The sequence below is a fragment of the Anser brachyrhynchus genome (genome assembly GCF_964034855.1).
Source record: "Anser brachyrhynchus genome assembly, chromosome: 2".
NCBI classification, from domain to species: domain Eukaryota; kingdom Metazoa; phylum Chordata; class Aves; order Anseriformes; family Anatidae; genus Anser; species Anser brachyrhynchus.
Genome location: NC_137695.1, coordinates 40,613,077 through 40,635,700, shown reverse-complemented (window position 1 = coordinate 40,635,700; position 22,624 = coordinate 40,613,077). Strand labels below are relative to the sequence as shown.

The window sequence follows — 22,624 nt, the reverse complement described above, 5'->3', positions numbered from 1 at the left end:
AGCTCGCCGCCTGCCCCCCGAGCGGCTCCCCCCGGGGCAGGCAGGGCCCCCGGGGCTGTCAGGGAGCCGGCTCCGCTGGCCTAGCTGAGGGAGAGCCTTGGGCCGCCGCCGCCGCTTCGCTCCGGGCGTAGCGAGCAAGTGGAGCTCACCTGTGCTGTCTCAACTTTTACTTCATCGAGCCCGGCGTCGGCCAACACGCCGGCCGCGGGTCGAGGAGTCAAAATATTTCCCCCTTTTTGCCGGCGAAAGGGAATTTACGAACGCCTTCTTGCCATCCCGCATGCAGAAGGAAAAGTTTCTCCCTGCTTGAGCTGCAGGGCATTATACTTTTTCTGACTCATGGTTATGGTGTAGGTGGAGTCCAGGCTACCAAACATACAGAAATTGAGAACTTGAAGCGCTGCCGAGACGTTTAAGGATTAGGAGCTTTATTGGCACCCGGCTCTCATGCTATATCCGGACAGCAGAAGTGATTTTTGCAGTTTCTCTGTACATAAAATTAATCTTGCTCTTTGTTGATAAATTGTTTTGAAATAGCTTGCTTTATTGTCTCTTCCTGTTTCATTGTTAAATAATCCCAGTGACGTTTTCACCTAAACTTAAAAACGCCACAGTCAGCTAGTTCTACCTATTTTGTGTGCATTTACAGTATATTTCCCCACTTTTACTGAGCCCCTGATGTCATCGAGGTGGGTTTCGATCAGTGGGCACGTGTTGACTTCTACAAGCACTAATAACTAAGTAATCAACAGAATACAATGCAAAAAAATATTTTAAGCAGTGCAGATCTTCTGCAAGCAATGCTTCTTATCATGCTGGAAGGCTGCTGGCTGCATTGCATGCTCTTGACATCACAGTTCCCTTTTCTAAAATCATTTAAAACGTGCCTTTTTCTTTCAGGCACTCCAAAACAGACCTCCTGAAAGCCATCCAGGAAGCTAAAAAATACACTTCTCAGTGAGTCTCCAGCCACATTTCCTTAATATCGCTTAAAGGTACCTTAAAGGAGGTGTACATTTTCCTGTTAGAATACCCCTCCTATTGAAACTCCTCAGCCCGTGTCAGGACTTCACTTCGGTGACAGTTCGGTGTGCTTCATTATCTCTCTTCTTTTCTGTTAGAATCCACAGGAAGCACAGAGGGAGAAGAGCCGTGAATAGCCTAATTCAGACAGGGGTAGGATGGGGCCAAACCATGTCCCAGAATCTGGGTCACAAATTCCCCGTGCCAAAAAAAAATCAAGGGAGTGCTGAAGTGTTCCAGCACCAAATGAAGGGTTTGAGTCATTCAGAGTCAGGCCCCGATTTTTTCTTTTGGTGCATAACCTCTGGCCCAGAGCCCTAGATGGTAGCTTAAATTAAGGGCAACCAAACGAGGGAGAAGGCTTGTCCTGCCTCACGACCAGGACATGCACGCTGAGGTGTGCCATGTGATTTTAGAAGTGAAGGTTCTGAAGGAGCCCTACCTATGCAGTGGTAAAGCAAAGAGGGCAGGGTAGTCAGCTGCTCCCATATTTATCCTTTTGACCTTTTGAAATAATGCATTTGGCCCTCAGATGTTAAAGGTTGTACAACGGTGTGTTATTTAAAATTCTCTGGAAGGCTGTTGTCAGTTTAGATCACACAAGGTGAAATCCTGGCCCTCTTGAAGTTGGATGCAATACTCCAGTGTTTCACCCATGCTGGAGGGTTACAGTTTTTTTTTTCTTTTTTTTTTTTTCCCTGCTCAGCTTTGTGTGGTTTCTAGCAGCTGACACTATTTACAATACTGGACACATCCAAAACAACCTTTACTCATACAGAAGCTTACAGCTTCCTCAGAGAAGCACACCAGGGTTCAGCGCACCCGGCACAGATAGTCATGCTGTCAGACCGTTACAGCTAAGGACACTTTTGTTAAGGCCTCTTGATTTAGAGTGTCTGCTATGAGGACAGATACATCAATCAAAATTCATGAAGTTGGAGAAACCTGAGCCAAGTTTCCATTTAAGAGTGTTTAATTTAAGGATGTATTGGATCAATTTAGGTTTTTAGACATATTTAGCTGTACTGAGATCTCATCTCTGGCAAGTTTCACCCATCTTTATTCAGTTAAAAAAACATGGAAATTAAATGATGAATTATTGTTAGATGTCAAATTAAGAAATAGAAAAATGCAACTTTGAGGTTTCTTCTGCATTTATGAGTTATTGTCCATTCACATTTAAAATGGGAAATCCTTTTAATAGTGCTATTTAAGCTGGTAAATGTACATCATAATCAAGTTATACCTGATAAAAATTTGCGTGCTTGGCCAATCAAATTGAAGGGATTGTGTTTTTTTGAGGTTGAAAAAGACCAGGAAGTATCTCAACCATGATAGTGCTGAAAATATAACAGCAACTCTCAGCATCTGACTTTCAAAACTTTAATGTTTTATATTAAAGAGTGAGGTTGAAGATACTCAATTATCCATGGGGTGTCCTGTTGTTCTGTCAGTTTCTTTCAACCAAATCATGACGAACTAGATTGTTTCATCCATCTGAACCATTGTCAGCAGAGGATTGGAGCAAAGGGGATGACAGTGCTTTTTTCGTTCTTTACCTTGTATCATTGTCAGCTCTGCAGGAGCTATCCCAGCCTGTGTCACCCTCTCCCTGTTTCTTCCCTGCTGCTTAATGTATTTGATGCATTTTGGGCCCCACAGCAGATAGTGGGCAGCTTTCTGCAGTGGGACATCCCTCCTGCCCTTCATCCTGAGTTGAAGGGGGAATACAGAATGGCATGTCTTTACAGTAGCTTTATGCCGTTAAGGGATTCCTCTCCCATAGCTGGCTTTCTTTGTACTATTGTGATGGCATAAAGCCACAAGGACAGTCCAGAGGATCTGGCCTGTTCTCTGTTCTTTTTTCTCCCTGATAATTTTTCCTCCCATTTGTAGTTAGCTTATTTTCACAGCACATCTATTTTTATTTTGTTCTATGATCCTGCTTTGCTTTTGTCACTACTTGGCCAAATGCCACACCGTATGTTGGTAAATGTAAACTGAAATTCAGAGTTACCCTGATATCTGAAGCCGTCTGAAGCTGTGTCTGAAGAAGTAGTGTTTGAGTGATTCAGAGATGGGGATTCTTCATGTTCATTTTGTTTTACAGCTATCATCATGTAGAATGAAGTGGAGTAACAAGGACAGATTTTTGGAAAGTATCTGCAGCAGAAATTTTATTAGATTTTTCAGTTAATTGCATATGTCCTCATCCTTGAAAAAATGACACCTTGTGTCATGGAAAACATGATTGAATACTGAACACCAGGTAAGCCTATTATTCAAATACTGCCTTGACAGAAATCTGTTTAAAGTATTTTCATGGCATTCTGAAGTAAAATGATTGTGTGGGCACAGAGACAAGTTATTACTAGCCTTCTTTATTTGCTCTACAATAGTGTAAACCCCCAAATTATTAGAATTTCTTCACCTTAATCTTTTCAAGCCATTAAATATGAACAGAGTTGTAAGTTGTGATGCAAACAATTTAAGATCTCTTTCACTGTGCTCACCTAAAAAAAAATAAGAATTTGCAGCTCCTCCTCCTCTCCTTTGCTCAGAAGCAGAACAGCTCCTGCTGTCATTCAGCTGGAACCAGAAGAAACAACTGGGACAATAACCATGCAGCATCAGAGATCCTCATGGCTCTCAGGCGCATCGCTATCCAGGATTGTAAAGAATAAAGATAAAACATATTAGGGATGGGTGGGAGGGAGATGTACTAACTTGCTTCCATGTCCTTAATGAAAGCCTGGATTTTTCTTGAAGACAGGGAATAAATCACTGCTTAGTGTCCAGAATGGAAGTTTGTGCTGGTTTAGAGCCCAACTTAAGATAATTGCACAGGATAATTCTCTGATAGTTTCTAGACAGAAGTTGTTAACAACCGACTCCTAGACTAAGACACAGTTTTAAAAATCTCATCTTGTATGTACTGAAGGGAAAAATCTTTATTTCCAAAGCTATTGTAATGCAGTGACCTGTAACTGGAAAAATTCCCTGCATTGCCCATGTTAATTCATCACCATATGGGGGAGAGAATGTTGAAAAGTGATGATAGGTTAGAAAAGAAAATTGTGGTTTTTTAGGTGTTATTTCTGCACCCTCTTCAGCACCTCCACATTTCTCTTATTTCCTTTTGCTTTCATAGCATCTTAATTCACAGGATCAGAAGTTGTTTTTCTGGTTAGAAATGGGTAAAATTCTGAGGATCTCTTGTGGTTCTGTAGGGAAAGTTACATCTTTACACAGAAAGAGAAGCCGTGGGCACTCCTGTTCCCTTTCAATAAAGTTAAGGTTCCAGGAGAATGTGGGCTAATATCCTCTATGGTTAATGCATGATTAATACATGCTTAAGGAGTAGGCTAGCGCAGTCACCAAGGCAAACCAAACCCCATATAGCAAGCTCGTTCAATCCTTTCAATATGATTGACCAAATGTATTTCAGAAACCCAAGGGACCACAATCAGTCTGAAGCAGATTGTCTGCCTTGTAGAGAGTGGAAATTACCCACATGTTCTCTGCAGGGGATTCCCCCAGTGAAATGGAAGTCCCCTGCAGCAGTAAGTCAGACTACTCATGTTTTGCACTTCTTTCCTGAAGATCCTGGCCAGACAGCCTGCTTTGGGCTGTACTTGGAAGGAATAAAAGGGAATGTCTGCAGTATGATGAGCCTAAATCATCCCTTCTGGTTTATGGCACCTTATACACAACTAATGCCAATAAAGTAGCTAACCAGTCTCTAAGTACAAGCAAAAATGGAGGAAGAAATAAATATCTTTTGTCTCATCCTCAGTGGTTACTGTTGCAGGAAGTAAAAGATTTTGCCTATAGGCAGGTAGACCCTGACAAACTCCTGTCTGCTTTTCCCTAAGCTTCTCCCGCAGACCTTCAGGGAGCAGGAAACAGAGCAGCTAGTGCTTCTCTTCCTCACTGACCTGCAAGGAAGTAGGCAAGCAGTGAAAGCAGCAACTTCAGGGAGGCACAGGCACTCTTAATCACACTGTGGGACTGTTCCCAGGGCTGCAGATGAAGTCATGGGGAAGCAGTGGGGAGGACACAGGTGAAGCATGCACTTCATTTGAAAAAGCTTCAAGGCACAACACAGGTGTACATCTACTTGCTAAGCAAGCAGACTTCTTCCTGTACCACAGTTTTAAGCAGTGCAAGCAGGTGTTTGGACATTGCTGGACTCAGCTCATCTCAGCTATACAGACATAGCTCAAACTTTTTCTGTTAGTTGAGGCTTGAACAGATATGAGGCAATCATTGAGCATGAGTCTAAATTTGGATGCTTGGCTAAGACCTGAAATAAAAAGAGGGATTACATATTTCAGATGGGCTCCAGCAAAAAGGGTTGATAAGATATTGCAATGATTCTGCAGGCCACATGAATATAATAGGCGGTATCTGGGAAAATAAAAGTACCTAGTTTTAATAGTTTAATAGTTTAGTGGAAACTAATTAGATAATCCAACCTACAGTTTCTCTTTGAAATGCCTCTTTGTCTTGATTCCCTGTTTTAGGCAAGGTTCTTCGAACTGGAATCTAAACCATTGTTGAGGACTAGGCCCACAAAGACAATTTGGGATCCTGGCTGCAATTTCTAATTATAAAAACTCTATTGGCTAATGAAATTCACAGTTCTCAGATAGGACCATATGTTTCAAGTGAAATACGTCAGAAGAGCTAGGTATTAATACAATGGAGGTCCACGAATAATTGGTTGAGTAGTGAGCAGGTTAACCTAGTCATTAGGAAGTGGCAAGGAGACAGATAACAGCAGCACAGTATCTTCCAAAAATATATGTACTTATAGCTGGTAGGGGCCTCTAGTTAGGGGATTCCTACATCCATCTCCTGGAATTAAATGAGCAGAAGACCCTTGCCCGTTCAATTTTCTGGTGATGGAGGCATCGCTGAGAATGTGGAGAATGGAGATTTAATTCTGTCTGCTGACTGAAAGGACAAAACCACACCATTTCTAACTCCCAGAAGTGTGTCTCAACCACTATGGCATTTTGGTGCCTGGCTTATTTGGTCTTTCTCATTCCAACTCTTCTTATCTCTAAAAAATATCTACGTCTACGCTGGATTGGAACTGCAAACGTGAGAGGCCTAACAAACAGGCTAAAAGTCATTCTGTATCTTTTGATCTTTCACTCTTTTAATATTTAATGATCCCATTCAAAATGGAACAGCATTAGCAAGAGAGATTAAGAAGTCCCCCATCCCCTTTCCATGCCGTGGCCTGTTTTCAAGGCAGCAACCTGAGATAACGTGTCCCTTCAGGAAAACAGACAATTTGTGCCCACGTCTCTGACACCTTTGGTGAAAAGTCTAACTGCTTCCCATTTCAATAGTGTTTATGCCTGTTCTTTCATGAGGGTGGGAATGATTGCTCTATGAGGCCAGTATTTGTAGGTGGGATAGAGAAACCATAATTGGGCTTAGAAATAGGTGTTAAATTGCTTGGTGCCATCAAAATTTGGGGTTCCACTCACAAGATCAAAGACATCACTTACGTAAAAGCAGAAAATACCACAAGGCACCGTTATCTGGAAAAATAAATTGAAGTCACAAAATGCATGTTACTGATTCACACATGCTATGAGACTGCACTTACGCAATATTGGGATTTTCAAGCGCCCAGTTCAGACTGAGTGAGCCCAAAAGACCTGGTATTCCAGGTGAATCGCCAGTCTCAATGAAGGCATCTTTGTCTAAATGTTATTGCAGTGCTGCGTGTCAGGGTGCTTCCATGGCTGGCTGTTCCCTGGGGCCAGGGGCTCCCCATGGGATTCACAGGGTCTGGCAGGCAGGCCCGTCCCACTGCCCCAGACAGGAGCAGGGCAGCTGGGGGCTCCAGGGCAGCACCAGCACTTGTCACCTTCCTGGGGACAGGGACAAACTGAGGCCAGGCGATGGGCCTTTGGGTGGGTCTGCCTAGGTGGGGCCCATGGCCTGGCCTGGCAGGCCTGCCCTGCTGTGGCCTCACTGGAGCAGGGGCTGACAGCCTCAGCACTGACATGGGGTCCAGGGCCTGGGTGGGGGATCTACTCCCGGATCTACACCCCACCCTGGGATGGGCAATCCCCAGGGAGAGCAGGGTCAGTCAGGCCTGGTGGTGCCCTGGGGGCCCCAGCAGTGTGTTGGCTAAAATAGCTTTCAACAGCCATATTTTCTTCATTTTGACTGTGAGCACCCAGGGAGTATAATTCTGAATTTCACCACTTCTAAATACATTAATTTTAGTTGTCATGTAGTTATGTATAGAGAAATCCCGATTTTTAGATAAGAAGAACTATTATCTTGAAAAAAAAAGTGCTGTTTGGGAAAAGCAGAAATCAGTCACTCCCAGGAATGCCCACTAATTCAGCTAGATGATTATTATATTCCACAATCAGCCAGTCAGGGTTTATTATTCCTTTGAGACAATGGAAGATATAATTTGGTTTTGGAAGAGTTTCAGCAATAGTTTTTCACTCTTGTGAGCCTGCAGCTTGGATAGCTCTGTTGTACCGGACCAGAGCTCCCTATTGCGGGGGACACCAGCTAAATGGCTTGCAATGCTACATCTCCTGTGAGGTGAATGCCACAGAAGCTCTGAGCTTCACAGCTGCCTCGGCATCTGCTCGCAGAGCCCACAAATCTGAAACAATGGACCAGAAATTGGCTGGCAATTTAAATATAATGGTTTGGCCATTACTGGCAATTAAAAATCCATTGGTAAGAGCACAGAAGGTAGGGCAGACGTGAAACACACACGGATTTCTTCTCACCTAGGCAGGCCAGGATAGGCCTAGAAGCAGATATACATTTTCTTCATGTGGGCCTGCTTCAAACTCCTTTGAAATCAGTGGAAACATTTCCATTGACATTAATGGACTTTGGATCAAATCCTAATTGCCACTATAAAACCTTTTTATTGATGCCATACATTATTTGCCATGTATGTATTTTAATAAAGCAGTCCTGTATGTACTATAGGGAATGTGCTCTTTAAAATGGATGTCTTTTTAGAAACTGTACCAAGGGTAAGCCCTCTGACAGAAGAATTTAGTCTATTTCTGAAGGAAGGTTTAAAGCACTATTTCATTTTGTAGGGAAAACAGAGAACTGTGCAGAAGTCTGTGGTTTTTTGGGGTGGGGAGAACCTCACATAAACATTTTCTTTATTCTGATTCATAACAGTTCATTCCCTCAAATATGATTTTGGTCTAAAACTCCAAAATGCAAACCAAAAGTGACTAAGAAGTATCAAATCTTGGGTGATCTGGTTTCATGTACTTTACATAGTTTGATCATCAAACCAGATCTATAGGCAAGTTTGCTCAGAACTGTATCTAGATTCAATCAAAAGCTCATGAATGTCATAGTAAGCCTTTTTATAAAAATGGGCTAAGTTTAAAATTTGCACTGAAACCCTAAACCAGCCTAGTTTCATGTGGTTTCAGTTTTTGTTATGAATGGTCTTTTCTGGTAAATGTTGGGATGTAAAGTCAGGAGAGCAAAAATTACTTGTGTGACTACAAAAACTGAGTAGCTTTTCCTTAGTTTCCCTTTCATAACATATTCATAATAGTCACATAGATTTCAAAAAGCTCAGCCCCCCCCCCCCCCAATATTTGTAAAGAATTATGAGTCCTTCAGCTCAAGACGCAAAATATTAATATAGCTCTTGAAAGCACCATGAATACTTCCATTTTCCACAGCATAGCTATAAAGGTAAACTGTGATACCATTTTTTCACTCCTGAAATAGAAGAAAACTTACATCTGAGATTGCAGATGACAGCTGTATTCTTGATAACAACACTAATGTACAGTTTTAAAAATTATATGGGAAGACAGAGATGCTAAGTAAGCTACAAATGATGATTATCACAGTTTCAGACTGAGCTGTAACTTTCTGTTTGGTTGTTATTTTTTGTGGTCTTCTCCACAGGGAACTCCCCATAAACACATTGACACACACCTAATGGCAGTTTAAAATGCAGTGGCCCGTGAATTTTAATTAATGCCCCCAACCCAGCTGCCTTCCAGAGGCATCTGCCCTGTGGCAGGGGTGGCTGAACGGCTCGTGAATCAGCTCTTGAACCTTACAGTTTAGCATAAACCAAAATCAATGTTGGTTTACCTTAATAGGCCAAGCTGTAAGCTGTGGTGGTTCAGAGCTGATTCATGAGCTGCTCAGCCCACCCTGTTAGGAGGTGGCAACCTCCGGGAGCAGTCTGGTAACCTCTATGAGGACTCCTTGAGAAGAGCAGTCACCACTTCAACCCCTTCAATATAATTTGCCACAAGCTGTAGATCTTGCATTATTGTATTCTTTTAGGTGGGATTCAAGATTAGGACCTGTGTTCCCTGCTGTTCATAGCAAAAATTTATAGCTGTGTGCCCCAATGTGTTATCCCAGGGGCTTCAGCATCTGGCCTTGAATATCAGGGACAAAGACGGAATTAATCAAAAACCGACCAACCTTACTACTTACTGATGGCAAAAGTATTACAGAAAAGATGTATTTCAAAACAATAACCAATCTACAAACTTGTTTTGCTTGCCACATGCTGCCCTTCTGTATGAGTGCCTGGCAGGTACCAGGTACAGGTGCGTGATCTTTGTCCTTAGTGGATACTTCAGTGTTCTTAATGAATCCTATTGCGGTTTTCTCTTTCTTTCAGTCTTTCATGACAATCCTATAGTTTCTAAAATACCCCAGTATCCAAACCTCACATCTGTCACAGCTTTAAAGTCACATAGAGCCCCTTGGTACCAAGAAAATGTACTCTGGGAAGGCACGTGCCTCAGTAGGACTTTCCTCTTCTTTTGCTCACAGTGTCTTTTAGATTTTCCAGGAACACAAAGCCCCAGGTTGCTTGTTGTTTGCTTCAGAGGACTCTTCATATAGCTACCCAAATAGAAAAGCCACAGCCCTGTCTCATTCCTCTGTGCTTCCTTCTGAGGCTTCACACTTTATTTTTTGAAGGCGGGGATTGCTTTCATAGCTGGCCTTCTGCAGGCAATATGATTGTTATGGGAACTCCGTGTAAAACCTGTTTTGCACATGATGTTGCTTTAAAAGGTTGCTAGCCAAGGCAAAATGTATCTATGCACAAATAAAGTTCTATCCCTTCAACGAACAGATGATACTGTATTATAAATTTGACTTGTCTGTCAGTTTATGGCCTTATTCATTTATTTATTTAGTAGCAAACAGATTTTCACATCTGGAATGTTCTCTTTCATTAACCTTGAGAAAACTCATAGAGCTGAGTATTTCAAGCTTTAAAAAAACACAAAACTAAAAAAAAAAAAAAACCCTACAGCAAGTGGAAAAGAGTTGCACTAGGAAGAAAAAGGCTATGGTGAATAATAAGAGCATTTCATACTCTTTCTATTTCAATAAGCCTCCCATTGTCCTTTTACACATTTCTATACCTTTGCCTTTGCTTTCATTTCACTTTTTTTTTTTGTCACTTTCTTTTACCTGCTACTTTTTTCTCTGTTTTTCTTTGAATATGGCCTTTTTACCTGAACTGCTTGCTATTTTTCTTCCTCCCTGCTTCCCTTCCCCTTTCCAGCCACTCTCTATTTTTCCCTGTTTTCTTTTTGCACGTGTTTTTTTTTTTTGACTTTGTCCCTGGATGATCTTCCCTCCTCCAGTCCAATCTGTTGTGCATATTTTCCTTCCATGTGATAATGTAAGTAAATGCCTTAGTCCCTCACTTCACAAACTAACTCACAGATCATTGGTTGACGATGAATTGGGAGACTGTTAATCAGAGAGAACTGTTATCTTCCAGGCATTGAGTATCTAAACTACCTTCAAAGGCAAAGCACAAACAGATACCTATCTAGTGCTGTTTCCTGCATGACTGTATCTGTTGTTATAACATCATGAGGTGACATGCAGTTGTAAGTAAGAGCAGATATTTATTCCCCTGCATGAGTTCTGCTATGATACCATCCACACTAAAAGTCAGATTTCCTCGAAATCCAAGGCAGTAGTTGAAATCGTACCCTCTCTCTATTGGGATGTATCATAATCTAGTGATATAGGGCCTCCAACCTCTCAAAATATGGCATTTATGAGCAGATACTCTTCCTTTTTAGTCTGAAGACCTCGTGATGGCCTTGGTTTATGCTTTTAACACATCTGGAAACCTATAGAAGGGATCCTAATGTACAGTAGTAGCAGTCTCATTGATGATTGATTTCAGAAGTGGAAAACATTTCTAGATTAACATCAACTTAGAAGAACTGTAAGATGGAGAGTTGAATTAAAACAGGAATAGTACTGTCAGAAGGGTGGTGTTTTTTTGGTTTTTTTTTTTGTAATTAATTATAATATCATGGGATTGCATGGGTGGTGGACTTGACATAAATTATACATTAAATCTGAGGTGTGTGGATGTGAAGGACCATAAGAAAGGCAACTGTCTTACAGTTTCATTGGGCACTGCCCAAGACAAGAAGTGTCTCTACTCCCTTCAATACTGGTCAGCAAACCAAACAACTCTGCTGTATTAGAGCACTCAAAATAAGGAGGAGACTTCTCTCTCTGTGTCTTTTCCTCTACTACTTTTTGAGTAATACCTATGTTTGCTGCCATGACCCAGGCTGTAGTTTTACATCTGTGCACAAATGCTTTGGTCCAAGGCGCCATTTAAGTGCTGAGCTTGGATGCTTTGGTAAATCAGTCTTAGTAGGGAGGAAGACAAATACCGAGAAGGAGTTTCCTTTAACTTCAAGTCATAATAAAGTGATTTCTTAAAGTCAGTTCACATGCAGAATGAAACCATCCTGTTTGATTAAACACAAAACATCAACCATATTTTCAGAATTAGTGTTTTGAAATATTCTTTAATTAAATTTCAGAGAGACTCAGAGAAAGCATGGGTGAAGAGGAGAATTGTTTGAACAAGCTAGCCCTACATATCTTATTGCTAATTGATTTATCACATCTCTTTCAACACACTTTCAGGGGGGAATTCTTTCTGTTCTGTTAAAGCCATATTTTAAGGTTTAGAAACAAGATATACAAACAAAGGGCAAATAACTCATTTCAGGCTAAAATAGACCAGTTTTGGAAATGTGATATTATGGCAAGCTTTAACCGTACTTGATTCAGCTGGGTAGTATGCCATTCCTTGGGGAATACTTCAAAGAATGACGCAGAGCAGCAGCAACTGGGAGGATACAGACAATTCACACAGGCTGCATGCTTTCACACCCTTGTCTCAGATCAGCAATCCCAGATGGTGATCACCCAGAAGAATCTCAATCTTTTTATAGTCAATATTCTGCAGTCACAAAGTGATTTAACACATCAACTCCGTAAACTGAGATGGCATTGACATTACCTTCAGTAGGCTGAGCACTCTCCTATATCCACTTGCTGAAGGAAATTAGTGTGATCACTCAGGGACTGTTCATACCTCTGTAATTAGCAGTAGTACAAATTGGGTAGAAGGGCATGTTCTTAAACACTTTTGCTGGAGGGATCTGGGCTGGGAAGGTAATACAGAACTCAGCATCAGTAAGATTAGCAGAATGTAACAAGAGATGACACCAATGTAAATCCAGATTAATTTATGTGACTCTGTGAGATACATGTCATCACAGTTAACACCAGGATGGTACTCTTAGTAAAAATAAATGCAGTGATCTTGGCATCTCCTCAGCCAGAATAAGCATTCAGCTTCACCTCCCGTGGGCATCAGTTACCAATATTTATTCTTTCACATAGGCTAAGCCTTAGATTTTTTGTCCCCTTCTCATCTCAGCTCTCTTGAGAACATATAAAGACATCAGAAATAGCTGCAAACTGGTGTCTGGTGTGACTGTTTTGTGAGGTCAGTTATGGAAGTGATAAGAATAGAAAGGGTATGAATACAAAGAAGATATTTTTTTCTTATTTTCAGTCCCTTTTCTACAAAGAAATGATTCAACAATTTTTTTTTACTCTTAGCTGCTACCCTATTCAACCTGGCCATTGTGGATTTGGTCAGCTGTATTACTGTGCAACCTGATTCCAGATTATTTTCTACCCTAGTAGAAATAGGGTTTGTCCATACCGTATAGTGGGTAATGTTCATGTGGCCTGGGCAATCCCAGTTGCACAGAGACACTAGCTCCAAGCTAAAACGCTTCTTGGCAGAAGCCGCAGTGCACAGCACCATGCTGATGTGAATCTGCTCCTCCCAGGTGTAGCCCAAGTGTGGCTGCCTCCACCTCCAACGTCTGTGCACCACCCTCTACTGTGTCTTTGCTTTCACTGCGAGGTCTCTGAAGCACAACGGTTCCTGATAATGCAACGCACATGTTGAACAGACTATTAATTGAAAACAAATCTGATTATCAAAGAAGGCTGTTACTAAAACACCAGGGTTTTCACCTCAAAAAAAAAAAAATTCTCTGCAGGTCTCCAGTCCTTCTAGAATGCCTCTCCATTCCATATTCTGTCATTTTAAAATAATTCTACAGTAAAAATACATTTTCTCTAATAACTCGTAACCTTTTTATAAACCAACTCAATTTAAAATTCTATTTTAATCACTTTTTCACAGCAAAGAGAAGATATTAAACCATGTAATTCGTATTCATGACAGCAGCCATCATCGCACCCAGACAATGCTGGGAAAATTTTGTGAGACAGAGATAGGCAAATCAATTATAATGAAACTTTTGTTTACTGAATTCTTCTTTTTGAATTTTAAATGTCTGGGCATATATCACACATGTTTAAACTATTTCGGAATGATTTAAAATTATTTGTGAGACTCGTCAAAAAATAACTTAGTTTGAAATTTGAACTTTTGGGATTACATTAAGCTGTCTGCTCTGTCCTTTTGTGAAGTGCAAAAGGGGAGATTTTGGCTAGAAGTACACAGTGTTTACAGAAAGCCAACATGAAAGAAATTTTAACAAATGTCGTAAGGATTGTTTTGTCCCAACTCTAAGATGCTTTGGAGCTGGAAAATTACAAGCATTAGAAAGAGCAGCAAGGAAAACAGAAGTCATTTCCAACTTTCCACAAGGTACTTATTATTGTGGCTGCTAGATACTGCATTATTTAGACCTCTATTCTCCTCTTGGGTGCTCACATTGGATTTGCTTTATTCCACCCATACACATAATGCTGGAATCATCAGAGCTCCTATTTGTATATTATAAAAGTTAATTTTGCTGTTTAAAACAGAGATGTCAAATCAGCTAGGCCACATATAGTTGCAGCAGGGAATCCTGAACTGCTTGGATGGCTTATTTAATCCTACCCTTTCTTTTTCTGTTCAAGGGACTGTATTCACTTTCATGTTCTGGAAGGAAAGAAAGTTAAAGGCATAGATGTAAAAGATACTGGGCCAAATCAGATACCTTACTTATTCAATAGTTGGACAAACACACTTTGCCAGTAGTCAAGATTTGAAGATCTGGCCCATAACAATACTCACAATAATAGACAGTATTTTGTTCTTGGCAGAGCACCAAATCTAATTTGCTCTGAATTTACAGGAGAGGAAAAAAAAAAGAAAAAAAAAAGGAACAGAAAACAAAACCACAGAGAAGTGCTCCACCACCCATTTGTTACAGCAGGGTATTGAGTGGGGAATTGCCGATCTCGACGGCGGCGAAAGGACCAGGAGAGGAACGCTGTGCTCTGCCAGCGCTGGGGCTGGTGACGGCAGCGGGTCAGTCTCCTGAGGACAGCCAGCCAGCACAGCAAACAGCCTTTGTTTTACTTTTTCTCCCTCTTCTGGCACATTAGCTTCAGCAGACAGATTTAAATGTTAACAAAGCGCTCGTGTTTACACGTGTTTTCCACCTCTCCCTCAGAGCTAAACAACAATAACCAGGACCCCTTGCTGCCTTGGCTTGCATGCTGAGGGCCGCGGGGCTGTAGCACCAGTGACTTTGTATCAAGAGTGCCTGCAAAAGCCATGCAGTGGGAAAAGGGCGATGTGACACTGTGGGTGTGGGACCGCAATAGTTCCTATATCCAGGGCTCACAGGCAGGCAAGAAGGGCTCTGTGCTCAGTACAAAAGCTCAAGAAGCCAAAGTTGGTATAATGTCCCTGAAAAGCTGCCCAGCTCTCCACGGGGAGGCCCAGGAAGCTACTGTTCATCGAAGCAGTAATAACTTGCACAGAGCAGCCTGTGCACCTAGATCTCTCTGAATACCAGGGGAGCAGAGGCTGAATGCTGGCATAAAACTCAGGGGACCAAAGTGAGGTTGCACGCTCTGTATATATCAACGTGCCTGATGCCTGAAAAGAGTGATGTGGAGTGCCTTCATTCCTTTATTTTGAATGACTCCAAAGTGCCACTTTTTAAGGCAGATGTCTAGCTTCTGAAAATGCCTACAGGAGCTCAGTCCGCAGGCAGGATGCAGCGGATCTGCTGCTCCCAGGCAGGCGGTGGCTTCAGCTCCTGCTAAATTCCTGCAGGCAGTGCTGAGCAGCCTGGTTTGGCATTCACCGTGCAAGTCCAGAGCCACATGGCTATTGAAGCACCATCACTTCACTTTGCTTCCTCTAAAAACAAAGTAAAAAATTAAACACAGAATTCAACCACATTTCACTATATTTATGTCAGCATCATTGATTCAAAAATGTGGCACACCACCCTTTTGCTGTTATGCTTTTTATGATGATTGGGCACACGTATTTTCAAGGCAAGGCTTTTAAAACAAATTTCTATAGTCTCCCCACTGATTTCCAATACTGGGTAGGGTAAGTCTTGCCATATATACAGCTACTCACTCAGTGAATAAATTACAGAGGAAACAATAAATACATCCCAAATTGACTTGGGGAGACAGAGTTTAAAAAGAAAATAACAGAAGTTGTTCTCTTACAGACAAAACCAATGAGGCGGTGAAGAGTCTCATCATCTGGGGCTATATCTGCAGGAGCTTTCTTCAGCTCCCCCACGGACACATTGCTATCTTTAAAAAAAAGAAACTCTTCTATCCTGACCCTCAGCATTTAAGTCGTGGTTTGGGGACTTGTGAATTTCTTTGCCATGGGTAAGGGATATAGGAAGTTTTGGCCTAGGATAAAGACATAATACAGAAGAGGTGAAGATTTATTTGAGCACCCACTAAACCATAAAAGATTTGCAATTCCCTGCTGTAGAGCTCTGTATTCCATTTCGGCCTTGTACTCTATAATTTTGGCTGGGCAGAGCTTTAAGTCTGTATTTGCTATCAAAAAGACAGCAGCTCCCACTGAAGCAACTCTGACCGTGTGCTCAGAATCTTTATGTCTGGAAGCAGACCAGCCTCTGAAGTACCACTATCAGCTGTAGCAGTTCAAACTGGTTGGGTGTTCTTGGAGCTAAAATCCTCCCTCACCCCCCCCTTTTTTTTAGTTAAAGGTTGTGGGAAATAAGGATATTTTTTCTTAGCTCCCAGAAGGGATAAAAAATTTAGTCTTATAAACTTCCTTGATAAAGAATTTCAAACACCTAGATCACCAAATTTTGTTCGTTACTCCTTCACATTACTGGATGTGGATTCAAGAGCTCCCATGGTTAAATTTTTATGACATAAGGTTCTCATTTGGCACCATTTATATATTTATATTAACACAATCTTGCTATGTGACTGTGTATCTTTGTATTTTGAAGCCTCCAGATGAAATGGAAAAAAACAATTATTCACTCTTTTTATTAGCACTGTAATCAGATTTTCATAGAGTTCCACAATAACAGGAGAAGCTTGAAAAGTAATTAAGAGATTCTCCAACACAGCAGGAGTTTTTGTTAAAGGAGAAAACTAATTCAGACTACTTTGCAGAAACAAGAGGAGTTAGGGCTTGAGTCCAAGAGACTCCTAATCTTCAAGAAAAGTAGCTGCTCTGAAAGCCATGGGGAGGAGAGGTCATTCATATACTTTCGTTTTCCTTAAAAAAAAAAAAAAAGGAAAAAAAAAGGTCAGCAAATGATTAGGAGCTTATCTAACAATTAAAACATCTGCTTCACCAAGGAAAGCACATCAACTTGCGTTACTTCAATTTAAAGAACACATTTTATTATATAAATTAATTTAGAAATGTAAAAAGTAGTATATTAATTTGTCAGTAAGAAACAGTTGATTAATAGCACACTATGCATATGCATTTGAGAAAGCACCCAACCACATAAATGACAGTTTCCAAATGCACGTTTATTTAGATGTAACCAGGTCTCCCACACCCTACTGGATATAATGTGGTTGTAATTCACTCCGAACATTTTGGTGTTCCGTTTTGATATTATCATAATGCACTGACATTTCCAAAACTGTGAATCGTCTAAACTACATTTTTTCCCAGATGCAGATATAGATGGTAACGGATGGCAACAAGTAACTCATTTGTAATTCTCTGCTATCTCCCGGTATCTTGTGCTTCCCTTGTTCCTGCTTTCCCTATCTCATCTGCCCTTTTCTGTGGCTAGCTGCCACCTCTCCTACTGCTTCGATTCTGTTAGGCAGACACAGGTTTCATTAATGCTTTTCAGCAGCTGTGCTTGGCTTTAAGCTTTTATCTTCTAACAAAAAGGAATTGTGAAAAACTGCTTTAATAGAAAAAAATAAATTGGTGCAGTCTCTTGCGCTAAATAAGGTAGTGAGATCATTCAGAATGCAGTTTCATTTCTTTAAATGTAATAATTACCTCTTAAAATGTGCATGTGGCTTAATCTTTTTATGGCGTATGATAATGGAGGAGTTTTATATGATTCACTTACAAGTGATGATAAGGATGTACATTGTAGATTATTGCTCTATCACCATATATTTGAAGAGAGCTCCCTTATGGCAGTAAAATAATAATGGGACTGATTGCCTTGTCCTAAAACCCACAGGAAAGTGCTGCTCCACATTATTTTAAGGCATAACAAAGATTTTTTCTCCTGTGTCCTTTATTGCTCTCAGGAGGTGAGGAGATTCACCTGTCCTCTGTTTGTCCAGGTCTCCCAGTCCACACAAGAAGTCTCCTGCCCAAAATTTGTGTGTTGGCTCATACTTTCTCAGCCCTCTCTCCAGGACTGTTGTCATAACTGGAAGCTAACCAGTAGTCCCTTCCTAATTTGGGACCCGACTGCAAGAAGAGGGATGTGGAAGGAATGTGAAACATATGGAAAGATGGAGAAAATTAAAACATAATGTAGGAGGCCAGTGGGAGACCAGTGTGCACCCACTTGCTGCTTTTGTTCCCTCCATCTCTCTCTTATGTCAGTGAGAACTGTTTTTCAGGCACCTGGCATTTCCTACAGGAATGAGCGTGGCTGAGCCAACACCATTAGAGCCATACAGACAGAAATACATAGATTTAAAACAGCTTTTCACCCTCATCAAATGCCATGTCATTTGTAACCTGTACTACCCAAGAAATCTGCATTGTCTGAGTATGACCAGTTTTAGTGATGTTGTAAGTTTTCCCAAAGTTGTTGGCTCTAGGTGTGCTGAGACTGGGGGGAGAATCTCAGATGTATATAAACTATGAGAAAAGTTTGGAAAGTGCATCCCGTAGTTTCAAAATACTCAGTAAAAACTTCCCTCTCCAATGTCAGGTTTGTCAAGCCAAACTAGTGATTTTTGCTTCACCCTTTTTGAATGCTCAGGGATAGTGATTTTTGTTACTATGGCTGCTGGTTACTACTAGGCCTGGTTGGTAGGATTTGGGTCTAAGGTTAAATCACAGTTTGTAGGCAAAAGCCTGTTTCTTCTTTTTTCGACGTCTTTTGTTTAGCTCTGCTTTGCATCTGTTCAATTGATCCCTAATGGCAGAGGTGACGTAGGGCTACTCCTCACTACTGGCTGTTTTGCAGTGACACGGAGAAGTTCTGGAAAGAGGCCAGGATTTCATTGATATAATCATATCCCATGGTTTGCAAAAGATTTACCTCTGCTGTAGTTAAGAGCCAGTGTCCATTACTTTGATTTAAGCAGACTTCTATGCAAACACAACAACCCACAAAAAAATCTGTGACAACATGAATTTGCCAGGAGTTCAGAGTGGCTTCTGAGTTGCCAGAGTGTGCTGTAGGTTTCCAAAGTATTCCGACCTCAATGGTTCAGACGTTTTCGCCTTCCCTACTACCTTCAAGCACGTACTATTTTTTCCAGGAAGACCTAGAAACTATGTAATAATGCTTCTTCTACTCTCTTGAAAACTACATGCCAAGCTGAGGGATTTTGTGACATGCTTTATTTCAGTTACTTAAAAAATATACATATTTCTTACACGAAAAAGGTACAGTCAAGCAAAGGACTGATTTTGATGGACTGGTTTTTATTTCCTGCCTATAAATTTATGACATAGCTGAGCGCTGACATAAGTCAATAGCTGGTAACATAGTTATTGAGTATGGAAAGGCACCAGGCAGGGACCATGCCTCTATTACTGCTGGAACAAAACTACGTTGTGCAGAAATGACTACCACATGGGACTGAGATGAGGCTTGGGGGAAAGCTGTCTGTATTTCTGCATCCTACAGAGGTGGCTTGTAGAAACAGGGCAGTGGTCTTTAAAATATCTTGTTGGTTTGTTGTGTTCCCTGACTGCAGCAGACCACTTTCTGCATAGTGAAGTTGTATTGGAATTGAAACTGGCGAATCTTCTTATTCTTTGCCGTTTCTTTGTTTTTGTCCTGCAACTAGTTTATACAGTATCACCGTCATCTGCTGCCCTATCCTTCAGTCTCCCTGGACACATTTGTGGTCTATGTATGAGCAGCAGAGGATGAGGAATTGCACTGTTATAGTCTGCCTGCTGGTGATAAGGGCAGCAAGACCTCGCACAAACTTCTGTTGATGACAGCTGGATGGTAGCTCACTCAGGGGTAATACATGTATCTGAAGCTCACTCCTTTATTTTTTATATAAAAATATTGCAGTTTCATTCATGCTAGCCCTGCAGTTTTTGTATTGACACAGCCGTTTATAGTCAACTTCATATAAAGCCACAGTCAGTGCATCATGTTTTAAACTCCATCTATTCAGCTTTGCACTGAAACTTAGTTATATTTGGTCAGTGAGGTACTATTAAGAAACCTTAAGAAATCAGGTCAGTGAATGGCAGTGTTCAGAATCCTTAAGAAATCAGATTTCTCCTATTGCTTCAACACTTTAATATTAAACCTTATTATACACATAACGGTGTGGTACATATTAAAAAAATAAGTTTCTGCAGAGTCAAGTAACTTACATAATTATTAGAAGGGCTCTTTGCTAGTTGTACAACCTTAAAAAAAAAAAAAAAAAGACCCCACCCCACAACTGCAGAGTATAATCTCTCTTTTAAATGCTGCAGAGGCCTTTTTGTATTTCTGAGAGATCTGGGAAATCTCACTGTCTCTTTATGAGATATATCTAGGGATAATCTAAAACCAGAGTTAATTAGTGGAATGTTTATCACTCTGATGATAATATTCTTCTTCCACTCACAGACCTTGGTCTGGTAAATCTATTTAAGTGTAATGTGTTAGTATATTCTGTGTCAATTTAGGCATAATCCACCATCTTCTTATGTATGATTTTACTTTCTGCATGTGAGTAGCTTCCTTGATTTAAACAGGAGCAGGTTTAATCAAGCGTGGAAGTGTTTACAAGGTGTAATGAAGATGTAAAAAATTATCCCTGTTTTGGCTCTAATGGACACCCAACATTGTCCCTTTTCCACAGCTGTCAACCACATACCTGTTTTTCTTATCACTTTGCTGCAAAAGTTATTTGAGCATACTTGCATTGAATATTTTAGAGTTCCTATGTAAATAAAAGCAAGCTTTCAATAATCATCTTAAATTGTTGAACAAACACATAACTCAATGGACAATCAAAAAGAAAAAAAAAAAGAATAAAATAATTCAAGCACATTTACCTGAAACCTAACCAATGGACTGGATCCAATGGTGCATAAAAGTTGCAGGAGGACATTTGGGAGGTGGAGAGAGAAGGACTGAGTGGCCTCTGTCCCTGACTTCATGCTTCTGAGGATCCTTTCCCCAGAGTGCACCCCTGAGCTTGTCTCAGTGGGCACTGAAGAAGGATGCAGACACTGGTTTCTAGCTAACTCCAGAACTCAGGAAGTGACCTGTTGGTAGCTGAAAGCTGTTTTGCCCCTCTTATTTTGGTTTTAAAAGCCCACAACTTTATTCAGCAGGTTACAGTAATTCCTGGTCAGTCCCCGGTATGGTTCACCATACAGCCAGATAAACCTTTGTGCCAGCACAACTGAGGCACTGCTACAGGAACAAGAAGCAGGCATGGCCTAGGCTGGCATGGCTGCCAAAAGGAAGGGCTTCAGTTACAATACGACACGTTGGGCATCCATACCACGGCCTTACTCCCAGCTGGAGCACCGGTGGCAAGGACGTCCTTCTGCACAGTATGGAGCAGGAGTACCAAGAGGCTCTGTGCTGCTCAGCACCCTTTTCCCAGGAGAAAAACACCTGGAAGGAGGGAAGGCTGCAGGTAAGCCCGCTGGTCGTCACCCTTTCTAGGGTGACTGGCTCGGACCTGCCACAGTGCTCACCCCACACATACTCTTCTCCCCAGGGGCTGTTGACAGGATCCCGAGAGCACTTTGTTAATGCACTATTGAGATTCATGGCGCACTTCACATTTCCCAAAGTTAATGATCCAGACTGTCTGCAGATGCAGGCAGACACCGCTGCTCAGGCTTACAGTGCTGATGAGCTATTTACAAAAAATCATCTTTTATCTAAAATGACTAAATACATAGAAGTTTTATGAAAATTGACCTTTCTGTTGGGTAAGTTTCAGGAAACAGTTTTTCACTTAATGACTGCTTTGAATCCAGGCCAAATTGGTAAGTCTGTAAGTCCAGACTGAGCAAATAATTTTGAACAAATTATTTATTCAGTGAAGATAGCTGCTTTTCCTCACTAGTACATAGTTCATGGACAGGCTGTGAAACTCTTTAACCTATTTGTAATTCAAAGTTATTCATACATTTCCTCACATAATAATTCTTGGTCTAAAACTATTTATGAAAAGATTATCAGTGCCTGCCATGAAGAGACATGAAGGAATGGAAATTATGTCTGGATCAGAATCAGCTTGGAAATTTAGATGGATGGTCTCTAACGTGAAGAAACTCTTCACTGTTCAGTGAATGTGGCTGCTTTTCCTCAAATCATTTATTTGACACACCAGTTTTTCTGGTGTTTGACCAGCTCCATAATTCATAGGGAATTTCCCTCCCCCTTGCCTATCATTTTCCCAGCTTTGCTGAAAGCCTTGCAGCCAGACAGTTATTCTGAATGAAATGTATTTATGGTTTCATATCAGTTCCTAGTAAATAGGTACACCGGTGATGAAATCACAAGTATTACCTTAGGGCCGTCTTTGCAAAGAGCAGAAAAGGACATGGACGCTTGCCTGCTCACTTTGTACTCAATTGGCCCCTCTGGTATACGTTGCAGTTAACAGACATTAGTAAAGCAGCACGAACTTTCTGCTGTGAAGGGCAACACCTGTACCTGCTGTGCTGTCAGAACAAAGCCATCACACAGTACCTTTTAGCATCCCTTAACTGCTCACAAAGAGAAAGCAGGGGAGGGAAACCCACTGGTTCCATCCCTAATTCCCT

At 41.1% G+C, this 22,624-nt stretch overlaps 2 protein-coding genes across 2 annotated transcripts in view; one reads left to right on the top strand and one right to left on the bottom strand.

Annotated features, from left to right (window-relative positions):
• Nucleotides 1-314, bottom strand: part of UBE2E2 (ubiquitin conjugating enzyme E2 E2) — a 213,314-nt gene extending 213,000 nt beyond the window's left edge. The window contains exon 1 of the mRNA XM_080579746.1: nucleotides 150-314. The gene's annotated coding sequence lies outside the window, so the exon portion shown is untranslated. The remainder of the gene's footprint in view (nucleotides 1-149) is intronic.
• Nucleotides 1-22,624, top strand: part of LOC308189458 (uncharacterized protein) — a gene marked incomplete at its 5' end in the record, with an annotated part of 69,610 nt that overhangs the window by 1,085 nt on the left and 45,901 nt on the right. The window contains 2 exons of the mRNA XM_080579500.1: nucleotides 901-957; nucleotides 3,134-3,292. Coding sequence (XP_080435626.1) covers nucleotides 901-957; nucleotides 3,134-3,152 — 76 coding nt within the window. The 3' untranslated portion in view covers nucleotides 3,153-3,292. The remainder of the gene's footprint in view (nucleotides 1-900; nucleotides 958-3,133; nucleotides 3,293-22,624) is intronic.